Below are 24,909 nucleotides of genomic sequence, written 5' to 3'. Positions count from 1 at the left end.
TGGTGTTGAGGGTGAGAAAGGTAAACTTGTCGTGAGTATATGGACAGACTGGTCAGTTTGGAAGCTCATTCTCTTTGCAAAGTTGGGTTCCTGACCAGATTGTTGCCTGTGAGGGCGGTGGACACAGGAGTAGTACTGCAGTACCACAGGGCTTGGGCACAGGAGCTGCAGTGGTAGCCATGGTCAGCACCTTTCTGGTTTGGTTGGAAGAAGCTGACGTTCCTTTTTCCTTGTGGGAGTTATACTTCTGGTCAGTTTCGAGGAAATTCTTAAGGATCTGGGTTGCACCTTAGCTTTGCAAAGCTGCTACAGATTCACTCATCATTTTCTTAGTTGGGGTACTTAAAAAAAACTTCAGTTCAGAGTTGTGTAAGCAGAAAGGGAATAGGAGTACCACTCCAGAGGCAATCTGTTCCTCTTGACCAGAGCATATCTTGGCAGGGTATTTTCTTCAGAGGGATATTTCAGCATCAAATAACAGCAAAATATTGGAGGGTAAAGAAGGCTGACGTCTAACAAAGTAAAATACAGTTCAGAAATGTAATCACCACTGTAATTAGTGAGTTCAAAACAAACTTTTTATATTTTTTCTGTGAATGTTAATTCTAAGACAAAACCAACTCAGGAATTGATTCCCTATTCTCAATATTAATCAAATAAAAATGTTCTTGCTGACAGCAGTTTGTGACTCTTCTTCCTAGGTGGAGAAGGCAGATTTCAGGTTGAGAGGGACACAGGCTGGATTAAAACAACAGGCTTGCCATTAGTGAGGAATAAGGAGTATTTGCTGACCGTGCTGGCAGCAGATAAACTTGGAAGCAAAGGGTCTCCAGCCTCTGTTTCTGTAATTGCTGGCTTTCGAACACCACAGTTCACCAACACATCATACTTGGTTTATGTTCCTGAAAATACAGCAGAAGGAAAATCGTAAGTAACAGGAAAAAGTAGTGTGGTGATATTATGTTCTTAGTTTAACATCTGCTTGATCTCCCCAAAGCCTCAGTGTTGTCTATGAATCGTAGATACTGTGAATATTAATTTAGATACTTTAATTGAAGTGATTAAATTCAAATTTGATGTATTTTAGTCACTCTTACACAGAACAGTGGTGATGAATAAGTATGGTTTCTTGATTTTAAACAGTAAGGAAAGTATTAGCAGAATTGTCTCTTAATTTTCAAACAAAAAGCAGAATTCAAATTAAAAGCATTACATTGCAAAGGAAGCTGTCTTGGCATGAAAGTGTGTGTGAGTTTTATGTGTCAGCATTTGGAAAAGTACATTCACCACCAAATGAAAGTTGGAAAAAACAAGAGGCTCTCTTTGCTGTCTTCATCAATCATGGTGACAAACCGAGTGAAAATGAAGATGCCACAAAACTTGTCATTTTACTTCTCTATCCTTTGGCTAACCATGTGCATCCAAATAGCACAGAAAGTGTTAGTAATGGAGGCCCACCTGAATACTCGGTTCCATCTTTCACAGATTCTTTTTGTATCAGGGCAAACATTTTCCTTCTGCAAAGAAGGAAAAAAAGAATACTTTTTTGTCAGTCCACATCTCCCTTGTGTGGCCTTTCAACTGTTATTCAGCTGTTACAATCTGTAGTACTGTATTTTACTGTTCACAGCAGTTTTACAGTGTCTTAAGTTTGTCAAGATAAAAAAATAAAAATCATCAGCTGTTAATAGCACCTAATAATGTTTTTCTTTAAAACTGCAGTAAAGTTATCTAGCGCAGGCATAAAAGAAATTAAAGAAGTGTGTAATGCCAGAATACCTAACAGGTATCTGCTGTTCAATGAGGATGAAAAATGATAGAATTCTTTGTAACTCTTTTTTGTCACTGTTTAAAAATAGGCTTGCGCACCTGTTATAATGATAGGAGATTAATTGGTTTGTCAATTCACATAATATCCAAAAGGAATTCAATATTTGGTTATGGTTATTACTATGTCATAAGAGGTTTTAATATGAACGGTGTACCCAGTGAAAGTGCTTTACTGTTGTGTGCTACCCAGAAGCGGTCCTGGAAATCGCTGTGGAATCCTGAAGTTTTTGTATCTAAGTTAGACCAACTGCAGGAAAACAGAGCTGCTGTCATGCACTGTGTTTTTGGGGCTGGGTTTCACAAGTGTAGGTTGATTTAAGACTGCTGCTGACAAGAAGCATTACCAAACCTTTCCTTTGGTCCAGCACTAGCTCTAATATGTTAGCTGAGCTGGCAGGCTGATCCGGGGAAAGAGAATGAAAAAGGAAAGAGAGTGTTCAGCTGGGTTGTTAGATGTGCTCACAGCTGAGCCTTGTGATTGTGCTGACAGGAGGAGAGGAGAGGTGGCATGATCATGCAGCTGGGGTGGAGAGAAGGAAAGAGAGAAAAGTAATTCCTATTGGCAGGAACATGGTCTTGTGCTGGCTTAAACTGACTGTGAGACAACAGAAAGGTAAGAAAGAAGAAAGCAAGAAAGTGACCTACAGCAACCTTTTGCAGTGTTTCAGAGTTGCACCTGAGGGAATTTAGAAGGCAGGAGCATGAAATAAAGAAAGGACAGAAGTGTTCAGACAAACTGAGCTTTGTCTTTCTGAATGCAGTTGTCAGTGGGTCTTAGGTGTTGCAGGGAGATTGAATCCTTTCTCCTAAGAAATCTTCACAATAAGATGATGAACATTTGATGAATTAGTGTTCTGCTTTAAACCCTGTAACAATTACTATTTTATAATGTATTTCTTTTACTTCATGCTGCAAATACATTTCCCACTTGAAGACTTCAAGCACATCTATGGGAAAAAGTGTCAGATAAGCTAAAACTCTGTGGTTCTGTGTGCACTGCTACAGGCACATGGCCAGTGACTGCCTTTTCCCTGTTTGCAGGTATTTAAAACATTAGGGCAGTATGACTGCAGCAGCAAGTTTACCATGATGTCATTATTAAAAGGAATATTTTGCATTTTATGTTTAGACTTTCCTGCCTTAGAATCATCACCACCTGATAAGAAAGATAGAGCAGAAAAATTCAGCTGCTCCAAAAATGAAGTCCCCTGTTTCTCTGTTTTTAATCCTTACCGTGCTCAGCTTGCAGGAGCCTTATCTTTTTCTGTTTGATCTCAAGATGATAGAAATACTGTGTTACAAAATGTTTGAATTTGGAGTTCAGGTGCAGCTGTCAACACGTGCTGCTCTAATCAGATCTATGGGATTGCAACTGTTTTTGATGTGTAGCATTTTTTGCCATATTTTTCACTGTTGAATTATTACATGTTTAAGAGACTTCTTTAATTGCAGATTTCTTAGGGTCACTGCTGTATCATATCAAAACAAATCCCTGAGCTACACTTTGCTAACCAATCCAAGTGGTCTGTTCAGCATTGATCAGGCAACAGGGGATATCAGCTTAACGCAGAGCGTGGATTATGAGAGTGACCAACACCAGTACCTTCTTTTGGTCAGAGCAGAAGAAAATGAACAATTCAGTAGTGCAGCTGAGGTAGGCATTTATTTCTGGTGTTCTATATGTCTGTATGTTTTTGTGTTTTTCTTGAGTCCTTCCCAATCTCTGTACAGATTCCCTATGGACCTTTAAAATCTTTTTGTCTCTGGAGGAGGACTGGTTTAGCTCCTGTTAGAGTTTATTCTTGCTGATCCTCAGAAAGCTGTTTCTTAGGGACCAGTCATGCCATTCCATCGTAGGTCTTAGGCTTTACCCAGAAAGGTGTGGGAGTAGATGCAGGCAAGGAAAACGTGAGGCTTTGTTTTACTCCTAAATTATGATGCATATTTGAAAATATTCCAATTTATGACAAAACAAAATGGGAACAAAATTTTGTTTCGAGAACATTAAGTGAAATAGTGAAGAGAGGAGGTAATAAAAACTCATAGCAAAAGCTGACAGTTCATGCGGTATCAGAAAGCTGTTTGACAGCAAAAATATTTCTAAATACAGTTATCACTGTTGTTTGAATTCAAGATTCTCTGAGTTTGGAAATCTGTGTAATATCACACTTCTTCCTGCTTCAGCAAATAAGGTGTACACCACAAAAGGGCAGGAGGTAGAATTATTAGGGACAAGTGTGAGGACACAGAGTATTTTAGTGTAACAAACAGTGGCTGTGGCACACCAGAGACCGATAGTTTCCATTGACCCTTTTAGGTACTACAAGATGAAGAACGATGGAATATGACTTGAAAGAAGATTCTATTATTACTTTACAAATATATTTAGCCTTTTTTATGTGCACCTGTAGAATTTTTTTGGTGTTACAAATAATAGAAGTATTAGGAGGTAATGGCAAAAGGATGCTTTGGAAGCAGACAGTCTATTTCCATTTGAGTTAATAGTAGGAAATAATCAATGGAGATGAAATATGAATGGAAATGTTGCAGTGGGGGCTAGGACTTGACAATTCCAAATGTATAATTTAATATCTAAGCAGTTCTCAGCAGGAAAAGAGCAATATGAGAAAAATGAGTCTTCCTATGTGCTACAGCTTCTAGAGATCTCAGCAAATTCTTCCATCCAGTATTTCTAGAGCAATGGAGTTGTTACCTTGTTTCACTTGGATGCTATTTAACGCTCTCTCTTTCCACTGAGGTTTTGGTTGTAATTACCGATGTGAACGATTGCGCTCCCGAATTCCATCAGTCCATTTACAGCAAAGCCAGTGTTCCTGAAACAGTTACTACGACTACTGCACTTCTACAAGGTTAGTACTTTCTAAACCATTTGTTACAATCGGTGCTAATGTTTTTCTTCCCTCCAAAAATTAGATTTCACTTTAGAAAGCCTCAGGATGGGGTAAGTCACAACTCTTCAGCATCTTCTAAAATTGCTCATAATTACTTACTATTGCCACAGCTCAAACAATTTTGGAGGACAAGGCACGAAGGAAACAGGTTGTCTTCATGGGATTTTGGTGTAACAAGACTTCAGCTGTGGTTATTTTAATAGCAGCAGGCTTATTGTGGCAATCTTGCAATGCTTTTCTTTTGAAAAGAGAATAATTTTACATCAGTAATTATAGACAAAGAAGCTCACCTTCTCTGCCCTTCTAAAAGTTATGCGTGGGCTTGCATTACGGACCATAGGATGCTTGGGAGAAAAATTTTTCTTTTTCCCTACATAACCTACAAATTAAGCTTTAAATGATGATATTCTGGATATTATGTAGAATGCAAAAACCTTATACTGATAATGTTAATAAAGAAATGAGCAGACCCTGACTATAAAGCAAACTGATGTCAACTAACTGTAGTACAAGTTCCTTATATTAGTCTTTCACACATAGATAAAATTTATAAATCTTGAGGGTAAAAAGAAAATTAAACTGCAGAAAAATTGCAGTTTCCTAGTAAATAGGATTTTATAACCTATTGTTCTACACAGTGATTTGGCCTGGACTGATGATAGCCTGTCAATTACTCTTCTGGTGACTGAGTTTTTAGATTTTTGTGGGGTTTTAAGTGGGATCTGACAAGCTCATTATTTTCATTTGCATCAGTTAAGTACTATACGTAAATGTTTCATCTTTAATCACACAGAGTCTAATCTGTCCAAGTGGTCTCAAGTCAACAGTATACATCAGATGGACGTGAGTATATATGGCTCTGTGTAGGAATATGTTCTTGGTCATACTGGACTCTTTACACCCATCAAAAACAAGATCTAGTGGCTTAATTCAATCAGGATCCTTAACATGTTTTTTTTCTTCTCCCTATAACTTGCTTTGAGAGGTTGGTTGAATAAAAGTACAGAGTATAGCAAAGTTTTATAAATTATTTCAAGCACTACATGCCAAGGCAATGCTATTACAGTTTTATATTATGCACTAATTCTCTTGTTAAAGTACTTCACATTCCAGTTCGTAGACTCTGATCTGATAGTGTCTTTCTCTTCTAACAGTGACAGCCACTGACTGTGATTCAAAAGAAAATGCTGAAATATTGTATTACACTTTGAGTCCAGACTTCAGTATTACTTCTCATGGTACTATATTCCCAGCAAGAGAATTGGACTATGAACGACCTAACCATCTTTATGAGTTCATAATTATGGCTGTGGATAAAGGGGAAGATCCAAAAACTGGGACAGCAACTGTTAGGATCCATGTTTCAAACGTAAATGATGAAGCTCCTGAGTTTTCCCAGACAATGTAAATATATATTCCTAAATCTCTTATTTGTTACTGTTTTTGTTGTTGTTGTTGTTTTAGTCAGAAGACTGATTATTATAGGATGGTAACTGGCTTAGGTTCAATCAAGTTTGAAAGTTAGACTGACTTAGCAGATAAATTCTTACAGTTGAAGAAAAAAAGACTTGTGTATATATTTAGATAGGGATGATATCTAGACAGTCTCCTTTGACAGATCTTGCATTTCTTCTAAGTAGTTTTAGGTCAGTTGAAAATGAAATTACAGTAATATCCTACCAATTAATTGTTTTCTATTCACTTACTCTGCGAAGTTTAAGACCCATCTGGATGTCTGCCTGGGTGACCTGCTGTGCAGAACCTGTGCAGGGGGTTGGACTCTTGAGGTCCCTCCCAACCCCTATGGTTCTGTGATTTTGCTGATCTCCTTGTCAGTTTCTAAATAAGTAAGCAGCATATTGCTTCCAGTTCTGCTGTGTTTTAAGTAGCTTTTTCCTGCATACACAATGGGTAGCTTTTATCAACTATATGGATTGTGGCAACTTGGGAAGTAGCTGGATGTAGCTGAAGTTTTCTGTAAGAGAAGTTCATCATCCACAAATTGGCTCATGTTGAGAGACCAATCTGCAAGGCTAATACAAACCAAGACGATGTTTTGTCCTTTCTGCCCTTTGTTTAAATAGATTTACAGTGCAGGGCGTATTCATGACTCCTTTCCATGAGTCTTTTTTCATGTGTTATTTTTAAAGTACCTACTCTCGTTTTGCCAGTTTCTACTTTCTGCTTTTTAAGAGACCTTTTCTGCTGACTTGAACTCCTCTGTCCCTGCGTTTCATTTTCACAGTTATCAAAATTGCTGTCATTTGCATTCCAGATAAGGAGCTAAGGTAGCGTACTAGGGTTGTGATTGAGCTCAACCAGAATAATTTACTTCTTTTACTTCATCACATATTAAACTGGGGGAGAATAAAAAGCTGTCACTGAAAATGTTGTGATGAAATCCCTTACTGGGACAGCGAATACAAGCGCGAGGTTTTCTGTGCATCTGTCTCTTTTTCCTTCGAGTTTTATGCTGTTCTCTGCATAATTATATGTAGTGTCAGAGTAACTTATTTTATGTAACAGCCGAGATCTTGAGGATTGTATTTGCTTATGGGCTCACTCTTCACATTTCATAGCAGATTTGAGTTTTCTGAGTGCAGTGATACCATGTATTTTATCTATGCTGTTGGACAGAGCCAGCTGTAACGCACTGTTGTGGCTGAGCTTTGGGATATCCACATAGGCTGGTCTGTTGTACGCTTAGCCTAGCCTATGCCCAATCCAGTCAGAGAAGATAAGAAGTATTTGGGACTTTGCTAAAGCAGAGGGCTTTTCTACAACTCAGAGCATTAAGCTTAGGCTGATAATGCCTCTTAAGAGCTTACAGTGTCGTGATGTGCCTGGTCCTGAGGAGAGATTTTTGTAAAAGTGACATTATGCGCACACCCCCAGATCTGATTTTTGTCCTGCTGCTGCAAAGGTTGCACTGAAGCTACTTTAACGTGTCTCAAAAACAGAATATGCTATATAAACAGTGTTTTTAAATTTAGTAAATATTTGCTTTGATTCTGTGAATTGTATAACTTAAATGAACAAAATAAATGAATAAGTTATGGGTTTAGCCCAAACCTTCTGAAGCGTGAAAATGTCAACACTGCTGGAAGTTTACAATGGAAATCTACAGGAGGTAATCACAGAAAGACATGAGATATGGAAGGCTGGATAAGTCATCAGTGCTATTATTTAGTTTTGTTACAAAGTAGCGTATTACTTAGTAGTGTAATTACAGTAATAAATTAGAGATCACTGCAGTACCCTTTTTATACACTTAGTAGAAGTCCTATGTATTTTTTTCTGTCTAAATTGCATAAATGATCATAATTTTGTTTAACAGTTACAGGAGCTTTGTTTCTGAAGATGCAGGCCCAAATACATTGGTAGCTACAGTCAATGCTGTTGACCCTGATGGAGATGGTGTGACCTATGATATTCCCTCTGGGAATCAAAAAGGAAACTTCATTGTTGACCCTAAGAAAGGTAATGATGTATTAACTCTTCACTGCTACAGCAAACAAAAGCAGACAACAAACAAAAGTATGAACAGGCAGCATCTGAGTAGGCTGGTACAACTTTTCAAATTGAGATTTCTTTGCTCTGTTTGCTTTGTTTGAAACTACCCTATATTATACCTATGTTATGAACTGAAGTCAAAATCTGAATGCATATTTTTCAAAGCATATGCTGAGGACATTGAATATATATGAGGGAGAGAGCTGCTTCAACTCCTTATCTTTTAGAGTTCACTTAGCATAAGATTTTGATTTCATTGCAAACTGTACTTTGCAATGTTAATATTAGATTCAGATTCCTGAAAATATGGTTGCAGGTAACAAAAGTCTGGGTTTGTTTTTGTTTCTGGGTATTTTTTGGTGGAAACAGATGCAGTAAAGAGAATGAGTCAGCTGAGCTGTGGCTGGTGTCTCCTTCAGCTCTGTAGGCATACTTGCAGACAAATCTGCTGTTGTACTGTCTTAATTTTGTTTTAATATCAGACTGCAGTAAAAATACCATAGAAATTAAACCATAGAAATAGCAGCCATGAGGTTTGTTTTTAAGTAGGTAAATCAGAATGGATGTTGTCTTGCTTACTAATGAGAAGAGAGACAGTAATCCGTTAATGTACCGAAAATAAAATAATGCAACCTATTGTTGTCTTTACAGGGCTAGTTAGACTTCGTTCAAGCCCATTTCCAAAGCTGCAGGGGACAGAGTATGTACTTAATGTCACAGCTACAGATGATAACGCTTCGGGAGGGCCCCATTCTCTTACAAGTACTGCTCAGGTTATTGTGAAAATTGATGATGTCAACAACAACAAACCAGTCTTTCAGAAGGTACAAATAGATGAGACTAGGTGATATGCATTAGACTGGGTGGTAAATGTTTAAGACTGTTGTCACTGCAAGTGACACAGCAGATGACTAATTCAAGAGGTGATCCACTTTTTTCTCTCTTCTTGATGCCCTGATTGTCTACATCTCTCACATCTCTTTCTTGAGCCTCATGTGCTTTGTTCTTCTCTTGTGGCTGAGCAGCACATGGGCGCTCTTTTCCTGAACCCCACCTCGTCTCTGGCATTTTAGAAGATAGGGTCCAGTGATTACTTTTTGGAGCTTCAGTATGACACATGAGGTGGGATGGATTAGGTGTATCTATTCAGTGGACTTGTGACAAAACATTCCAGAGCAACTCTAGGGCTTCTGGTCAATTTATGTCTGGAATTGATGAAAGAAGCGAAAGAGGATGGTGAATTAGCTTAAATGGTTAAGTACTGTGAAAAATAAATGCTTGAATATGTTTTTTGAATATTCACTGTTATTAACATTCTGTTGTCTACAAACTTAAAGTTTGATGCTGATGGCTAGTATGTTAGTGGAAAATGTTGCATATTTTGAGAAGTGATTGTTTGTATTGATTTTGTAGATCATCATTAATCTGTTCTTTGCAGTCTTACTTATTTGGAAGGCCCTGTTTGACCAGAGCAGCTGTGTGGTTTGGGCAAATGTATGCACTCTTTTTTATAAGGCTTTTGCAACATAGAAATATATTTGCATTTGGAAGTACATGTGGCTGTACTTTCTGTCCTAATATTCTAACCAACTGGTAGTTGTTCATTTATATAACCACAAAACAGCAAAGTGAAGTGTGTAAATTAAGAAATGTGCCTAAGTAGTAGTTTTTGTTATTTTCCCTCTAATATATCTTTAAATCAAATGGCAAGGTACATGCTTAATTTATTTTATTTTATTTTGTAGTGTCATTATTATAGGGAACATGCTTCTGTGTTGGAAAACCAACCCTTGGGGACAGCTGTACTGCAAGTTGAAGCAACTGATGCTGATGAAGGAGCCAATGGTATAGTGAAATATGGCTTGATGCACAGAGATGGTGTCCTACCAGCATTTAGAATTCACCCTGACACAGGTAAAGTGAATGGCAGAACTGATACTGACACATGTAAACACTGATGGAAAACTAGCTGAAATAGTGAACAGCACAAAGTCTGTTTTTGAGTTTTTTGACAGCAGACAAGATACAAGCTCTATTAATTCCACGAAACGTAGTTTCTTATCAAATACTGAGCTAGGTCTGATATTTTCCTTGAAATGTAGAAGTTCTGCTATGTAAAATAACTTGTATGGCTTTGTAAGCAAATTAAAAAGAAATACCTATTTTTACTGCATATTATCTTGCAATGTTGTTAATGACTTATCAATGACATATCCAATACAATAGTCTTATGAAGCACCAAGAGACTAAAATTCTCAGAAGGGCAAAACTAAATTCAGGTGGAACTTTCAGAGGGTAGAACATGTGAGACGTGTCTTATATCCCTTATGTGCTTCAAAATAAATCATTTTTATAAACTTCATCTCTTAAAGCTAGTTTGGTATTTACCTTTCTTCTGAACCAAAGATGTAAGCGTATATTTAGTTGTGTCTACACGAGCAATTGAAGTTCTTCAGATTAAGTCTTGTGACTGAAGCTTTGAACCTAAAATTCACATTATAGTTGTATTTAACCGATTGGGTTGTATCTCAATTTATTTGTTGATGGTCAAATAGACATCTGAATATTGTATTCTCAGATGCGTAGTATTCTAACCTCTGGTATTTGATTTGTTTTCAGGAGTTCTGACAACTGTTCAGGTATTTGATAGAGAAAAACAGAGGGAATATCCTGTCACTGTGACAGCAACAGACCAGGCAGCAGAACCACTCATTGGAATGTGTCAGATAAATGTTCTCATTCTGGACCAAAATGACAATGATCCCAGATTTGAAAACACCCGCTATGAATGTAATTGAGAGTCATTGGATAGCGTTTCAGTGCCTTGACTGTGAGCTTAAGCTTACCTGATGTCTAAGGTTTTTGGATTTTGTCCGTGTTGGCAGTGATTGTAGCCAGAAATGCACTTAGCTTAATTGCAGAATTGTCAATCTGTATGATGTGCAGTGTAACAAGTACAGCTTTGGCTAACGGGCCTGTGTGAGTGTTATGGGAAAATTCCTTGAAACGTTAGCTGTTTCTGTGTTTTTCTGAGTGCAGTGAGTGTCTGTGGCACTGCACAGATGTGTAAGACCATGTGGTTTGCAGCACTGAGCAGTAACTGAATCGTATGTTTCTTGATTAATTTTTTTTTTTTTTGGTCATATATTTTCCCATTTGATGTTTATCATTCTGCATTATTTGTTGTTTTACCTTTCCTTCCTGGTTGTTCAAAAAATCCTGCTGGATCATTTTCATGACAAAAACAAAGATTGATATTCTCAGTTAATTAAAATATACAAATCCTAGAAAGTAGTTTCTGACATTGTGATCCTTTTCTGAAATTCTGTTTGTTTATATTTCATCAAAAAATATTTGTCCTTTAGTATTTTTTTAAAACACTTAAAAAAAGTAATTTACTGTGGGAAATAAGATTTCCAAGTTATGAACATAATAACGTGAATTTAAAATGTGATCCATAGCTATGGATTGATAGCAACAATTGAAAATATTTGGTTTGCTTTTATGGGCATTGTTCCAAGGAAGATAAAGTTATATTTTCCATACATTTTTACTTTAGTATTTCCTCATGTTTTGTAGTAAGATGTTCATGTTACTTTAGTGAACTGATGATCAGTTTGAAATATTAGTCTGAAAAATCCTTTCCTTACATTAGATTTCCTAAGAGAGGACACAAGAGTTGGGACCAGCTTTCTCCGTGTTACAGCCCATGACGATGACTACAGCTCTAATGCTGTCATCACATATTCTATAGCAAATGGGGAAACAGATTACTTACAGATTAATCCCACTAGTGGCTGGATATTTGTTAACCAACCCATATCTCAGGTATGGTGATTATTTTCACTTTAAACTGGCCTTCTCAATATGCCTTTGGAGGGACTGAGGTTTTTGCTTTTCCCTTACTGCTATGCTATCCCTTCACTTTAAAGGGTCAATATATAATTTTTAAATTAAACCTAAGTCTCATGCTGTTTGCTTTAAACTTAGTGTGCTGAAATTTGCTAACGTTTATTGAGATAAATAGTAGTATTTACCAACAGTATTGAATAAAGAAAACAGATTTTGTTAGCAACCTTGTACCTATTTCATATTCTGAAGTCTTCTTTCCGTTTGTGGATGTTTTTCTTTTGCACAGATTTTCTTAATTATGCCTTTAACTTCGCATATCCATTTACTTTGCTAAAAAAGCTCACCTGAGCCCTAATCAAAACCCTCTGTAATTAACCCCTTTTTACTGTTCAGAGGTCATCTATAATTCGAGATATTATTGCTACAGATGGAGGCAATAGGAGCAGTAAAGTTGAACTTGTGGTAACTGTTACTAGTGCAAAAAACCAGCCTCCGCAGTGGGAAAGAGGCAGCTATGAAGTTGTCATTCCGGAGAATACTACACGAGATGCATCAGTTTTGGTAAGTTTGGGACACACACTTGTTTGTTTATAAGGCTTTAGAGTATCTGAATGTGCTTGTTTACCTAACTGTAGTGAGCTTTTATAATGGTTTTGTGAATTACAGTGGCTGGTCATCTGCCATCCCTTTTCATTCAAAAATGCTACCACTAACCAGCATTTTTCTTAAATTTATGTGAGGATAATTGCTATTTAATTTCCTTCTCATTTGAACAACACTGTAGGTAAACGAATTCCACTGTTTTGAGTGCTACTGTATAACCTGAGGAGCTTATTGGACTTAAAATACTTCAACTTGTTCGATTTGATTTCTCACAGCAGATAATCAGAATAGTTTTACAAAATAACTCCAAAGTACATGCTTTTAGGATAACATCCTGAAGAACCAAACCTGTAATGGCTGGTAACCTTTGGGCGCAGCTGTTTGTGCTTGGAGATGTGTCAGGGAGGGTTAGGATTTGATAACCAGCAAGACTTGTCTTACTGTTTCCAGTTGAGAGCTGAGGATCTAGAAGAGTTGGTGAATCCTTTAGAAACATTACTGTACCTACAAACTTGTTGATTATTCAAATTTTTGGAACTGTGCAGAGAATCAAAGCGACTTCCCCCCTTGGTGATCCTCGTGTGACTTACAACCTAGAAGAGGGACTTGTTCCAGAAACCAACATGCCAGTTCGTTTCTACTTGACTCCAAACAGAGATGATGGCTCTGCTTCAATCCTGGTAGCTGAGCTACTGGATTATGAAACAACAAAGAACTTTCTGCTGAGAGTTCGAGCACAGAATGTTGCTGCAGTTCCTCTAGCAGCATTCACTACGATCTATATTAATGTAACAGGTGTGTAAATTCTTCAGTGATCACATAATCACATAACTCTTTTTTTTTTTTTTTTACTCTGTTTTATACTTTTCTCTTTATGTGCTCTTTCTGATTCTTTAGATGTCAATGACAATGTCCCATTCTTCACCTCATCTATTTATGAAGCCTCAGTAACAGAGGGAGCTGATATTGGGACATTTGTCATTCAGGTCTCTGCCACCGACCTTGACCTTGGTCAGAATGGTGAGGTAAGCAAGTGGGGATCTGTGTTTTATGTAATGAAATGTACAGTCATATAGTTTCAGTATTAAACAATGACTAAATATAGTAGTAATCCTCAGCCTAGAAAAGGAATGGCTACTATGGAAACATGAGATGGAATAAAATAGTAAATAATGTGTTTCCTGCCATGTGAAAAAATGCAAATATATTAGGAGGTATGAAATAGAAAGCAATAAATATTTCTTTATACAATATGTATTCAGGTGAAAAACTCCTTGGCTGTTGGACAGTGTGGTTTTGAAAGGTCTACACAGGTCTAAAATGTGATTGGACAAATTAATGAAAAAGTAAGTTATTAAATGCTTTTGTGAGTAGTAAACTATGGGAGGCGCTCGCTACTGATTTTAGAAATCTAAAGTAGGCACGTCCTTGGAAGCAAACTGATTTCTCTCTGGGAGCAAAAATGAAAGCTGAAGTCAAGTGCATCAAAACATACAAATACAGAAATGAGAACATAGTCCATAGCAGTGAGCAAATTCAGCTCTCACATGGCTATGATGGTAGTTCCTGGAATATTTAGCTAAGTTTGAATGCTGTTGCGCAAGTACTGTTCAAATCTGCTAGTGAACTCATTAACTGATTAGACAAGACAAATTTATTTCAGGTTAATTGACTTTAACTTAGAGATTTCTCAAATTTGCATTTTTACTTCATTTTCTCAGCCATTCTCTTTAAGTTCTTCTTCAGTTATGATCTATCCAATGAAAGAAAAGTATAGATTAACATCTTGTTTTTAATCCTTTAGATAACTTACTCTATGTTACATGACCGTAGTGGAGACTATACATGTTTTCGCTTGGACTCGCAGACAGGCTCAATATACACTACCTCAGTGTTTGATAGAGAGAAGAAGGGATCTTATCTTTTAGAAGTTGAGTCAGTTGATGGCTCTGAATCAGCTCGACCTGGAAAACATGGGAGGCCAAATTCTGGTAAGAAACAGTTGTCTGTGACAAGCATGATTTTGCCTGGGTTAGTATCTGAAAACAGAAGCTCTGAAATGCAAGATTAACATTTAATTTCCCTTTTTCTTTTCTTTTTTTAAAATTTTTGTCTACAACAGAACTGAATAGAATTTTTAAAATGATGACTGATGGTCAGGCAGGTTTTTTGTTCTGAAACTAGAAGAAGAATAGGGGTTCATAGTTAGAGTTGAAAGAGTATTTTCTGCCTAGCAGAGGTGCATCCATCCATAGGATACAGACTTTGTTTGGGTCATGAAGAAGTTTCTTAAGCCACTGTATTCATTCAAGACTAATTATGAAGTATGAAGGAAGAAAGTTTGAGACAGAAAATCTTATTCTCAATTGACAGCTGTGCCTAAATACTTAGTTTGACTTTTGTGGCTTAAGGACAAGAATTTAGGATTTAAAACTGTACAATTGCCATATTAGGCATCAATTATTCATGTATTATCTCTTTAAGCAAATTGGATGTGAGATTCATTTGATATCCAAGTGCTTTTGAGTAATATTGGTATATATATATTTTGTCCTCAACCCCTAAGGGTTTGTTTCTGTATTGTCTACATATTAGTCTTCATTTAATGTGCAACTAGACAGTTTAAGGAATTGTAGCTGACAGAAGTGGCACAGCTGAGTATTTTAATCTCTTGTTCCTTGTCTCTCTAGACACAGCCTATGTGCGTGTTTTTATCACTGATGTGAATGATAACAAACCTGTCTTCACTCAGAGTGTCTATGAAGTAAATGTGGATGAGGATCAGGATGTGGGCTCAACTGTCATTACAGTCAGTGCTAATGATGAAGATGAAGGTAAAGCATTGGAATTCCCCATAGCTGCTTATAAAATATTAATGAGTTAATTTCAGTGTACCAGGAGATAATGGTGTTAGAAAGGAAGATGTCTTAGATTTGAAAACTTCTTTGAGTGTGAACTGATCACGTGTGAATGCTATTTGATAATGGAGTCATAAATCAAGTGATTCCTATTTTATGAAGCAATGCACTAATGTGGGATGACAGAGAGTGATTTCTGTGCGAGTACAAATTTATTAGAGACTTTTTTATTTTTTATTTTTAGCAAATGAGTACATTTTTATGTCCTAGTAAACTAAGGTTTTGGTTTTTTTTTGTTTTTTTTGGTACCCATTGTCATATCTGAAACTGAACTTCTGGGTAAACAGTCTGGCATATCGGCAGATTTTAAAATATCCCCGAACTGTAATACCAAAAATCATCAGTTATAATATGAGTTGTGCTTCATTTCAACATCCCATAATTTAATGTACCTCAAGAAATTGTTTTTTTCTGACGCTATTGTTAATTGACAGGAACAAATGCTAAGTTACGTTATCAGATCACTGCTGGAAACACAGGAGGAGTGCTTGGTGTACAACCAGAAACGGGAGCTATTTTTATTGCCCAGCCGCTGGATTACGAAGAAACAAAAATTTATGAGATCCACTTGTTGGCTTCTGATGGGAAATGGGAAGATTATGCAGTTACCATCATCAATGTTATGAATAAAAATGATGAGTCTCCAGTTTTCTCTATCAATGAGTACTATGGAAGTATAATTGAAGAACTGGATGGGTTACCAGTCTTTGTGCTTCAGGTAGTGCACTTCATGCGCTTTTGGAGATTGCCATATTTCAATGAAAGAGCACAGAATAATAATGCAGCACATATATATTAATGTACTGTAGTTTTACTGAATATTTTTGTCAGTTGAAGAAGAGAAATGGACGTCTATGGAAAAATAATTATAAAGATATAGTAAGCAAGATAAGCAGAATGGATCATTTGTGATCCTAAAAACCAGATCATTAACATTTTAAAATGGTTATCAGAATAATATAGTTAAATTACCTCTATAAATATGAAAAAATAAAAGATGATTGTAGTAGTGTAATACACTACACTGTTATTGTAGTGTGAAAGACATTTATCTACTCTTAATTGTCCCACCTCTCAATTGCCATCTTACTTGCACATATTAATAGTATGTCATACTTTTGCTTGGGCTCTGTTAGATGGTAGAAGCATGCAGGATGTAATGTAGTCATTTTATAATTATCATGCCTGTTTTCAATACTTTTTCAGGTTATGGCAAATGATCCTGATAATAATGTGGATGAAGGAGATTTGAGTTACTCGTTGCACGGGCATGGCGCTGCTGATATTTTCACAATAGATGAGAACACAGGAAGCATTTATGCACACAAGGTGCTGGATCGGGAAGAAAGAGCACTTTGGAGATTCGTTGTCTTGGCTACCGATGAAGGTGGAGAAGGACTTACAGGATTTGCTGATGTAATTATTAATGTGTGGGATATAAATGACAATGCACCCATGTTCACATGCATGCCTGATGATTGCAATGGGAGTGTCTTTGAAAATTCTCCTGCAGATACATTAGTCATGGAGATGAGCGCAGTTGATCGCGATGATCCGAATGTAGGTCTTAATGCTGTTTTGACTTACACGATAACAGAGAATGTAAAAAATGAGTTAGGTAGTGACATGTTTAATATCAACCCCAATACCGGTACTATCCGTGTGGCGGGGGGAGTTATAGACAGAGAAAGGACTGCAATTTACTTTCTTACTGTTGAAGCAAGGGATGGGGGAGGGCTAACAGGAACTGGCACTGCCACCATCTGGATTGCAGATGTCAATGATCACGTACCTAATTTCACAAAAGAGATGTGGCAGGCGGCAATTCCTGAAAACAGTGCCATCAACTCAGAAATTCTGCGAGTGTCTGCTACAGATGCAGACGGTGGGGAAAACGCTCACTTAACATTCAGTATCATCAGGGGAGACCCAGATCAGAAGTTTTATATTGAGAATGACAAAGAATGGCAATGTGCCACTATCCGACTGAAAAAAAAATTGGATTTTGAGAAAGCACACGAAAGACAGTTTAATCTTACTATTAAAGTGGAAGATCTTGATTTTTCTAGCACTGCTACGTGCCTGATTGAAGTTGAAGACTCTAATGACCACAGTCCAGTTTTCCATTCTCAGCTTATTCAGACGAGCCCTGTTTTTGAAAACATGCCTGTAGGTACTACGGTAACCACAGTGAGAGCAACAGACAAGGATTCGGGTTTGAATGGGAACATTATATATTCTATAAAGTCAGATTCAGATCCTATGAGGCAATTTGTCATTGACCAGCATGGTCATGTGATTGTGGCAAATAAACTAGATCGTGAAGTCATTCAGAAATACAGTTTAATTGTGCAAGCTTCAGATCAAGGGACACCTGCTGAAACTGGAAGTGTTACAGTTTTAATTAACTTGCTTGATGTTAATGACAACGGACCAAGGTTTGAGGCACCATACATGCCAGTAGTTTGGGAAAACATGTTGAGCCCTGAAATAGTGCATATGAATCATTCATCAAAACTACTTCATGCATACGATCCAGACAGCAAGGAAAATGGGTCACCGTTTACATTTTCACTGCCATCAGATTATCAGAATTCTTTGGATTTTTCTCTTACTGACAACAGAGATGACACTGCAACTGTAACTGCTTTGAGGTCCTTTGACAGAGAAAAGCAGAAGGTGTTTCATCTGCCAATAGTTATAACAGATAGTGGGATTCCAGTTATGAGCTCCACAAACACCTTAACAATAACAATTGGTGATGAAAATGACAACTGCCATGAATCTGGCCATAAGGATATTTATGTTTACAGTAACAAAGGTAAGTGTTATCTAGAGTAGTTCTGTATTGGGCTGCTAATTTTGCTATTTTAGAACAGTTTTTTCTATTTTTAATGGATCTTCCACTTCTGTGACAAAGCACAGGAGCCTAAAATGGCCATGATTTGAAACAGCTTAGTGGCTTCTTGTTTATTTCCTGTTCTTGGTCACACTCTTCTTTCCCAGTTGTACCCTACAAGATGCTTTCCTTCTTTTTCTGGGTATCAGCTGTGTGCTGTCTGAAACAGCAGAGTAGCAATGGTGGTTTGTGGTTTTCACTCCTGATATTGTGATTTTTTTTTTATTTTTTATTCTTTTAATTTTAATCTTTTAATTTCTCAGAATTTCATATGCAGTTATATTCATGTATCTTGCACTGTATTGGGTTGTGTTTGGGCTTCATGCCTTTCTGTGACATCCATAGTGTATTCACCTCTCCAGAAGTGGCAGGCCATGCATTGTTTTAAGAATCTTGGATCATAGCCATCACCAAATTATGCGGGAATCTGAAAATAATTATCACAGTAATGAAGCTGTGGAATATAAAGTGCGCCCAAAAGCAAAAATTAAATGCAGATTTATTATAATTTATCTCAACAGGAAAATGGTCAACAACAGTGCTGGGGAAGTGTTTGCACCAGATCAGGATGAGTGGGACAATAAAACATTTCTCTCTGAAGGAAAACTGTTCAAGTGAGGATTGTATTTGTGTCACAATCAATAATACTTATGCTTCTGTAATTATTTTACTCACCATGTATTTCTTTATGTTCAGGATGTATGCAAAACTGGTATTATTGAGTTTATAAGAAATGTACTTTTGAATGTACTTAACAAAAACAAAACAAAAACAAAGAAAGCCTGGTAACTAGTCACCAAGAACTTAATGCATGAAATGATTTTATCTTTCTTTCTTTTTTTTTTTTTTACTGTAGAGAATGCAGGCTCACACGAGGGTGTTTGTATTTAATCTTTACTTTTTTAAAATGTACACATTCTGTAAGACCCAATTTAAAAATTGGCTGTTTTTACTGCCTGTCACTAACCATCAGAATTGATGGAATACAAATCACAAATTCCAAGGGGCATAATATAATCATTTTATTAATAGTGGAAGCAAATTCCATGATCTCTGTTGATGACAATTCACATTTGCATTGGAAAATCATAACTCTTTAACTTATTGGAGTTAGTCTATTTATCGGTAGCCATTGGAACTGTTTCCATTTTAGGAGGTTAATGCCTCACAGTAATGTTCATGGAATATTTCCATAGTTACTGTTTACTTTCCCTTTGAGGTGGTACATGAAAACTATGTCAGAGATTTCATTACTGACTTCTTCCTATTCTGAATGAGTGAATGAGAGTCTTGAAGGACTTCGTGTGTTTCTGTCAATTTCTGTTTTCATGTAGACCTGTACATGATGGCTATGTTGAACTCCACAGTTGCAACAGCTCCTATAGACTGCTTGCTTTGATCCAGGACAGGGAAGGTCTAGGGTTTTGGAAGTGAAAGAAACATCTTTGTGTAAGCCCTGCTAATTGCTTGTTCTTTCCTGAGCTCTTTCTGTTGTTCATTGATATTGTTTGTGGATTCCCTAAGTTTTGATCTATAACCTTTGTAACAACATTTTAAGGCCTTGTGAATTAAATTAATGAGTAATGTAAGCTCTCAGTTTTGGTTTATTAAGTTTTCCTGATTGAAGGTTTATGTCTAGGTCTTTCAGATTAAATCAGAGAACTGGTTCGTTGATGATGGTGGATAATGCTCCTCAAGGAATATACAACTTAAAAATCAGAGTTTCAGATGGACTTTGTCCTGATGTTATATCTACAGTACAAATCCACGTCAAAGAGCTGGAAAATGAAGCCATACAAAACTCAGCCACCGTGCGTCTCTCAGGTTTGTTTTAGTGCCTGCTGAGAGTTTAGATCAGCTGTGTCTATATTTAGTGACTTATTTTATGATTTTGATTTAGAAACAATTGTAGGGCAGGTGTACTTTTCTGTATGCTTCTAAATAAGTTGAGAGATTAATCTCTATTTCGTGTTTATCTATTTTGAATTCCAAACTCAGATATCACTGCAGAGGAGTTTATACAGAGTGGTGAACATGGCAAAAACAGATGCAACATGTTCAAGGAATTACTGGCAAAAATGCTATCAGTTAAGTTTAGCGATATCATTGTCTTCGGTTTGATGAACACTGATGGAAAACAGGCAGATGTAAGATTTGCAGTTCATGATGGCTCAGCTTATTACAGACCTGAGAAACTGCATGCTGAGATGGCAGCCTTTAAAAATGAGGTACGTTCTAGGGTTGTCCCATGGATTCAGTGTTTGGGTGAATGACACATTCAAGGTATGTTTTCCAAACTTCAAACAAACTTTACTGGAAGAATACGCAGAATCTGCAGATCCTGTTTTTTGCCTCACTTGAGACAAAACATTTGTCAAGCAAATGCTAAATTCAAGTTGTCTTCCTTCCCCATAATCCCTTGCATACAATGAGTGAACTCAGTTGCAGTAGACAAAGCAGCTTTTAGTTGCACATAGATGACCCTGCAAGGTGCAGTTCCCTGTGTTTGCTCCAGTCAGTTTTGTTGTATGATCTATCGGACATGAATTCGTACTCTGATATCAATCAGAATAATTCTTAGAAGATAAAGTATTATTATAATACTTTACAAGAGAACGTCTTGAAAGTGACAGCTTTTTGAATGTTCTAGATGCTGATGGAAATACCAAATCTCCTTGTGGTTAGACCTTATAGTAGAGGCTTGATGTCACCCAGATTGAAGTTCTGCTGTACAGAGAGATGGCAGTCCATAGAAACAATCATGCTGGAAGGAAGATGCAGGTTAGAAGAACAGTTAAATTAGATAAGATAGATGGAGACAACTAATTATTTTATTTAACTTATCAAGGGATAACTCTTAAATACAATGGGATGCCTCCTCTCATATTTTTTTTAAAGAGGGAAATAGTTGTAAAATATGTTTTCTTTCCCTTCTGGATGATACCTAACTCTCCTGCTACCTTACCACTTTCTGCATGCCCACTAACAGAGTTACCCGAATGTAATTTATCTTGCCCCACTCTAGTTGAGTTTAATACATGGTACATCTTGTGGAAGTTTCAAGAAGGAACACTGCTTTCCATGTGTGTCATTATGGTAGGGTCTGTATGATTCTTGGAACCAAACAGTATCTTTCTTGCCACCTGCCTGCATCCTGTATGATGTTAAATAGTGTGGACTGTAGGAACCTACTTGGTGAGCAAGTTGGAAATGTGAGTGCTATTCATAACATGTAATATCTGTTTCTTCTGTTTACATGTAGAATTACTGCAACAATAGTATGGAAGATTGTACAGATTTCAGATATTCTGTGCCATAATATATGACAGGTGAATTCATCAGAGTGGCAACAAGGGATTGCTTCACATGTTGTAGCGAAAAAGTTAATTTAGTATTAATTATATATAACCTTTCAGTATTTAATTAATAGCTCTAGTGACTAATCACCAACAATCCACAGAAAACCAATCATATCTGAAGAATTTCTGTAGATTTTTGTAACGTTTAACTATAAATAAAATAAGTAATTAGTGCTGGGATTGTTCATTGAATTGCTAAATAATTAATATGTTTGCATTACTTTCTTGGGATGTAGCTTTACAACAACTGTTTTTATTTAGCAGTAAAAATAATCCATTCTAATCCTGTAAAGGAGCTGAGATTGTTTATATACACTGCTTTGCTGCAGTGGTACGGCACAGCTGCCTAAGAGTGCATTATTGACTCCCTGCTAATGGTGATTGATGTGAGCAACAGGCACCAGAGTGCTCTGACAGGATGCATCGTGTCAATGTAATGTACATTTTTTTGCCTTTGGGGATGTGATTTCAATACACGTTATGATATTGTAGGATATTTGACAAATGATTATAAAGGTCAGTTTTCTTAGGGCTGTGAATTCAGATGACTGCAAAGTAAAACAAAACAAAAGCTTCAGTATTTATGTATTTGTTTTGGTCTTTTCACAGCTATTTGTAAAATATTTGACATTCATTTTATCCTTTGAAAAAATATGTATTGAGTGTACAAAGAAGAATCTCATGTTGTTAGCATTACATTTGTATATCTCCATTGTTTGTAACTATGCCATAGTGAGGCCTGTTGTTTTCAGGTTTAGCCACTAAATGCATGTCACTCGGTGTGTTTGAGTCTTCCTTCAAATACAAATCAAATTAGGAAGCTTTGGGCATGTTTTTTAATGTCTGTTTGTGGAAACGCTTTTACTGTATGACAAGACCTCTTTATTTGGGCCTTCCAAAGCAAATTTTACTTAGTGATAAAAATAAGGAAATAGCAAAGATTAACGTGGAATAAAACATAATGACCAGGTGCTGAGTTGATTGCATTTTGTTTGAGACAGTTTGAGATGAAACAGAAGCTTAAGGTGTAAATCAGTGGGCCGAATCCTAATTGCTGCAGACTTGTCACTGTCTGTGAACATTCCTATTGAATGCAGCTCAGTGCTGCCATTTTCCAGTCTACATCCTTATGGATGCAGAACTTAAGAGAACTTAAGATATAACATCTGAGCAGGAGTTATGGTTGCTGTCAGAGTGCAGGAAGCATGAGGTAGACCACGCAGCTGGGAAGGCAGAGTATCGCTGCTGTCAGAGCCTTGATGCTGAGCAATAACATCGGTAGTATGCAGCACTGATTTAACACATGCAATATCCATCATGTCAGTGATTTAAGTTTTCAGGAAATACTACTATAAAGTTTTCTGTGTAATCATGGCATTTGTTAAATCCCTTTGCTTGCCTTTATGGACGGGGGTGTTACTAATACTCAGGAAACTAAAGCGTTCCATTAATTTTATGGTAGCTTAATCTTTATTTTTTTTTATAAAGGAAGGAGGGAATAAAACCATGAATAAAGAAAAGAATGGTAATACGTCAAACTCTGTTTTCCCTTAGATCCAGTCAGCTTTACAAGTGAGCATCTCACAGATTGATGTGGATGAATGTAGGAGCGCAAACTGTAGCGAGGGCAGTGGTTGTACAAACCACCTCTCTGTGAGCAACATCCCAACGGTGGTGGATGCAGGGAGAGTGTCGTTGGTGTCTGTGACGACCACCATCAGCGCTGTCTGCACCTGTGCTGCCAGGAACCGAGTCCATCAGCCTTGTTCCTCCTATGCCCACGGCCCTTGTCTCAACGGTGGGATGTGTATTGACACTTTGAATGGTTACAGGTGAGGAAACTTCTACTGCACCCCTTTTCTTACTTTTTTCCTTTTTTTTTTTTTTTTAAAGTGCCAAGTGTAGCTAACAAGATAGAGCTCTTGTAAAACAATGAGTGCAATCCTAGCTGAAGGAGAAACAGAAAACCTGCGAGTGTACTGGAGTGTAAACTTAATGGCAGCAGTATCTTTACAAGTGGCTCAGTAGTGGTTGCTTTAGTCCTGATATCAATGGAAATACTGCAAGAACAAAAGCCCTTGGAAAAAATGGTGGCATTATCAACACCTCACTTTTAAGGGCATTTCATTTAATAAAAATTAAGTAGCAATGGGGTGGAGGGAATAGGATGTAGTGAAAACAGCAAGCAGTAAGGGCTTCAAAAAACACTACATGGGAAAATTTCTTTACTGACACATCAACTTGCATGCAGCAGTATTCCTTTGGTGAAATGACACGTTTTATTTGAGCTGAGTTCTCCCTGCAATAAATTGACCAACTGATATTTGATGTTTCGTTTTGCTTACGAAGTGAAATAGTTTGTTGTTCCCAACATTGTGGTCTCAGAAATACTTCTTGGATGCAGGTTTTATGGTGGCCAGATATTTATTTATTTATTTATTCTTAAGGCATCTTAATAATTGCTGAGCACCTCTGTATACCTGAGGTGGCAAACACCATTACTTCACTTCATAGTGTGACTTCAGCCCTATGCTTATTGCATGTAGAACCAAGGAAACAGTTGAACACTGGGGAATTTTGACATATCTTTTGTTTGTGCCGTTTCAGATGTCTTTGTCCTGCTTCATTTCATGGACCAGACTGCCAGCAGACTAAGCACAGTTTCCATGGAAATGGTTATGCATGGTTTCGTCCTATCAGGCCTTGTTTTGAAAGCTCACTTTCTCTAGAGTTTATTACTGCAGTTCCAGATGGACTTCTATTATACAGTGGTCCTTTATCAAATCCAGAACCTGGGAATACAGAAAACTTCATTGCAATAGGTAATGCAGCAACTGTGTGTGGAGAACATTGTCTTTTGGGAATGCATGGGCTGTGAGCAGCATTCAGTCTTTCCATCTCATGAGATAGTTTATTTTCTGGGCTGAAAATGTTGAAAAACATTTTGAAACATATTTTGAAATGTTCTCTAACAGGTCTTGCTTTTTGTAGGTATTGCCTTTTTATAGCCTGTAACTATGGCA

At 37.1% G+C, this 24,909-nt stretch overlaps 1 protein-coding gene across 1 annotated transcript in view; it reads left to right on the top strand.

Annotated features, from left to right (window-relative positions):
* The window catches only part of LOC100541159 (neural-cadherin-like), a 45,882-nt gene that overhangs the window by 10,354 nt on the left and 10,619 nt on the right, over positions 1–24,909 (top strand). Inside the window, 22 exon segments of the mRNA XM_085234874.1 lie at positions 702–927; positions 3,283–3,484; positions 4,589–4,700; positions 5,897–6,146; positions 8,080–8,222; positions 8,907–9,079; positions 10,001–10,169; positions 10,875–11,045; positions 11,911–12,083; positions 12,501–12,668; positions 13,256–13,505; positions 13,608–13,735; positions 14,515–14,701; positions 15,401–15,544; positions 16,063–16,346; positions 16,835–18,449; positions 19,049–19,066; positions 19,069–19,141; positions 20,167–20,351; positions 20,526–20,755; positions 23,441–23,718; positions 24,494–24,708. Coding sequence (XP_085091000.1) covers positions 702–927; positions 3,283–3,484; positions 4,589–4,700; positions 5,897–6,146; positions 8,080–8,222; positions 8,907–9,079; positions 10,001–10,169; positions 10,875–11,045; positions 11,911–12,083; positions 12,501–12,668; positions 13,256–13,505; positions 13,608–13,735; positions 14,515–14,701; positions 15,401–15,544; positions 16,063–16,346; positions 16,835–18,449; positions 19,049–19,066; positions 19,069–19,141; positions 20,167–20,351; positions 20,526–20,755; positions 23,441–23,718; positions 24,494–24,708 — 5,394 coding nt within the window.

The sequence above is a fragment of the Meleagris gallopavo genome, chromosome 13 (genome assembly GCF_905368555.1).
Source record: "Meleagris gallopavo chromosome 13, MGAL_WU_HG_1.1, whole genome shotgun sequence".
In the NCBI taxonomy this organism is placed as follows: domain Eukaryota; kingdom Metazoa; phylum Chordata; class Aves; order Galliformes; family Phasianidae; genus Meleagris; species Meleagris gallopavo.
Note: the sequence above shows the minus strand (reverse complement) of the source record. Positions and strands in the feature narration are given on the sequence as shown.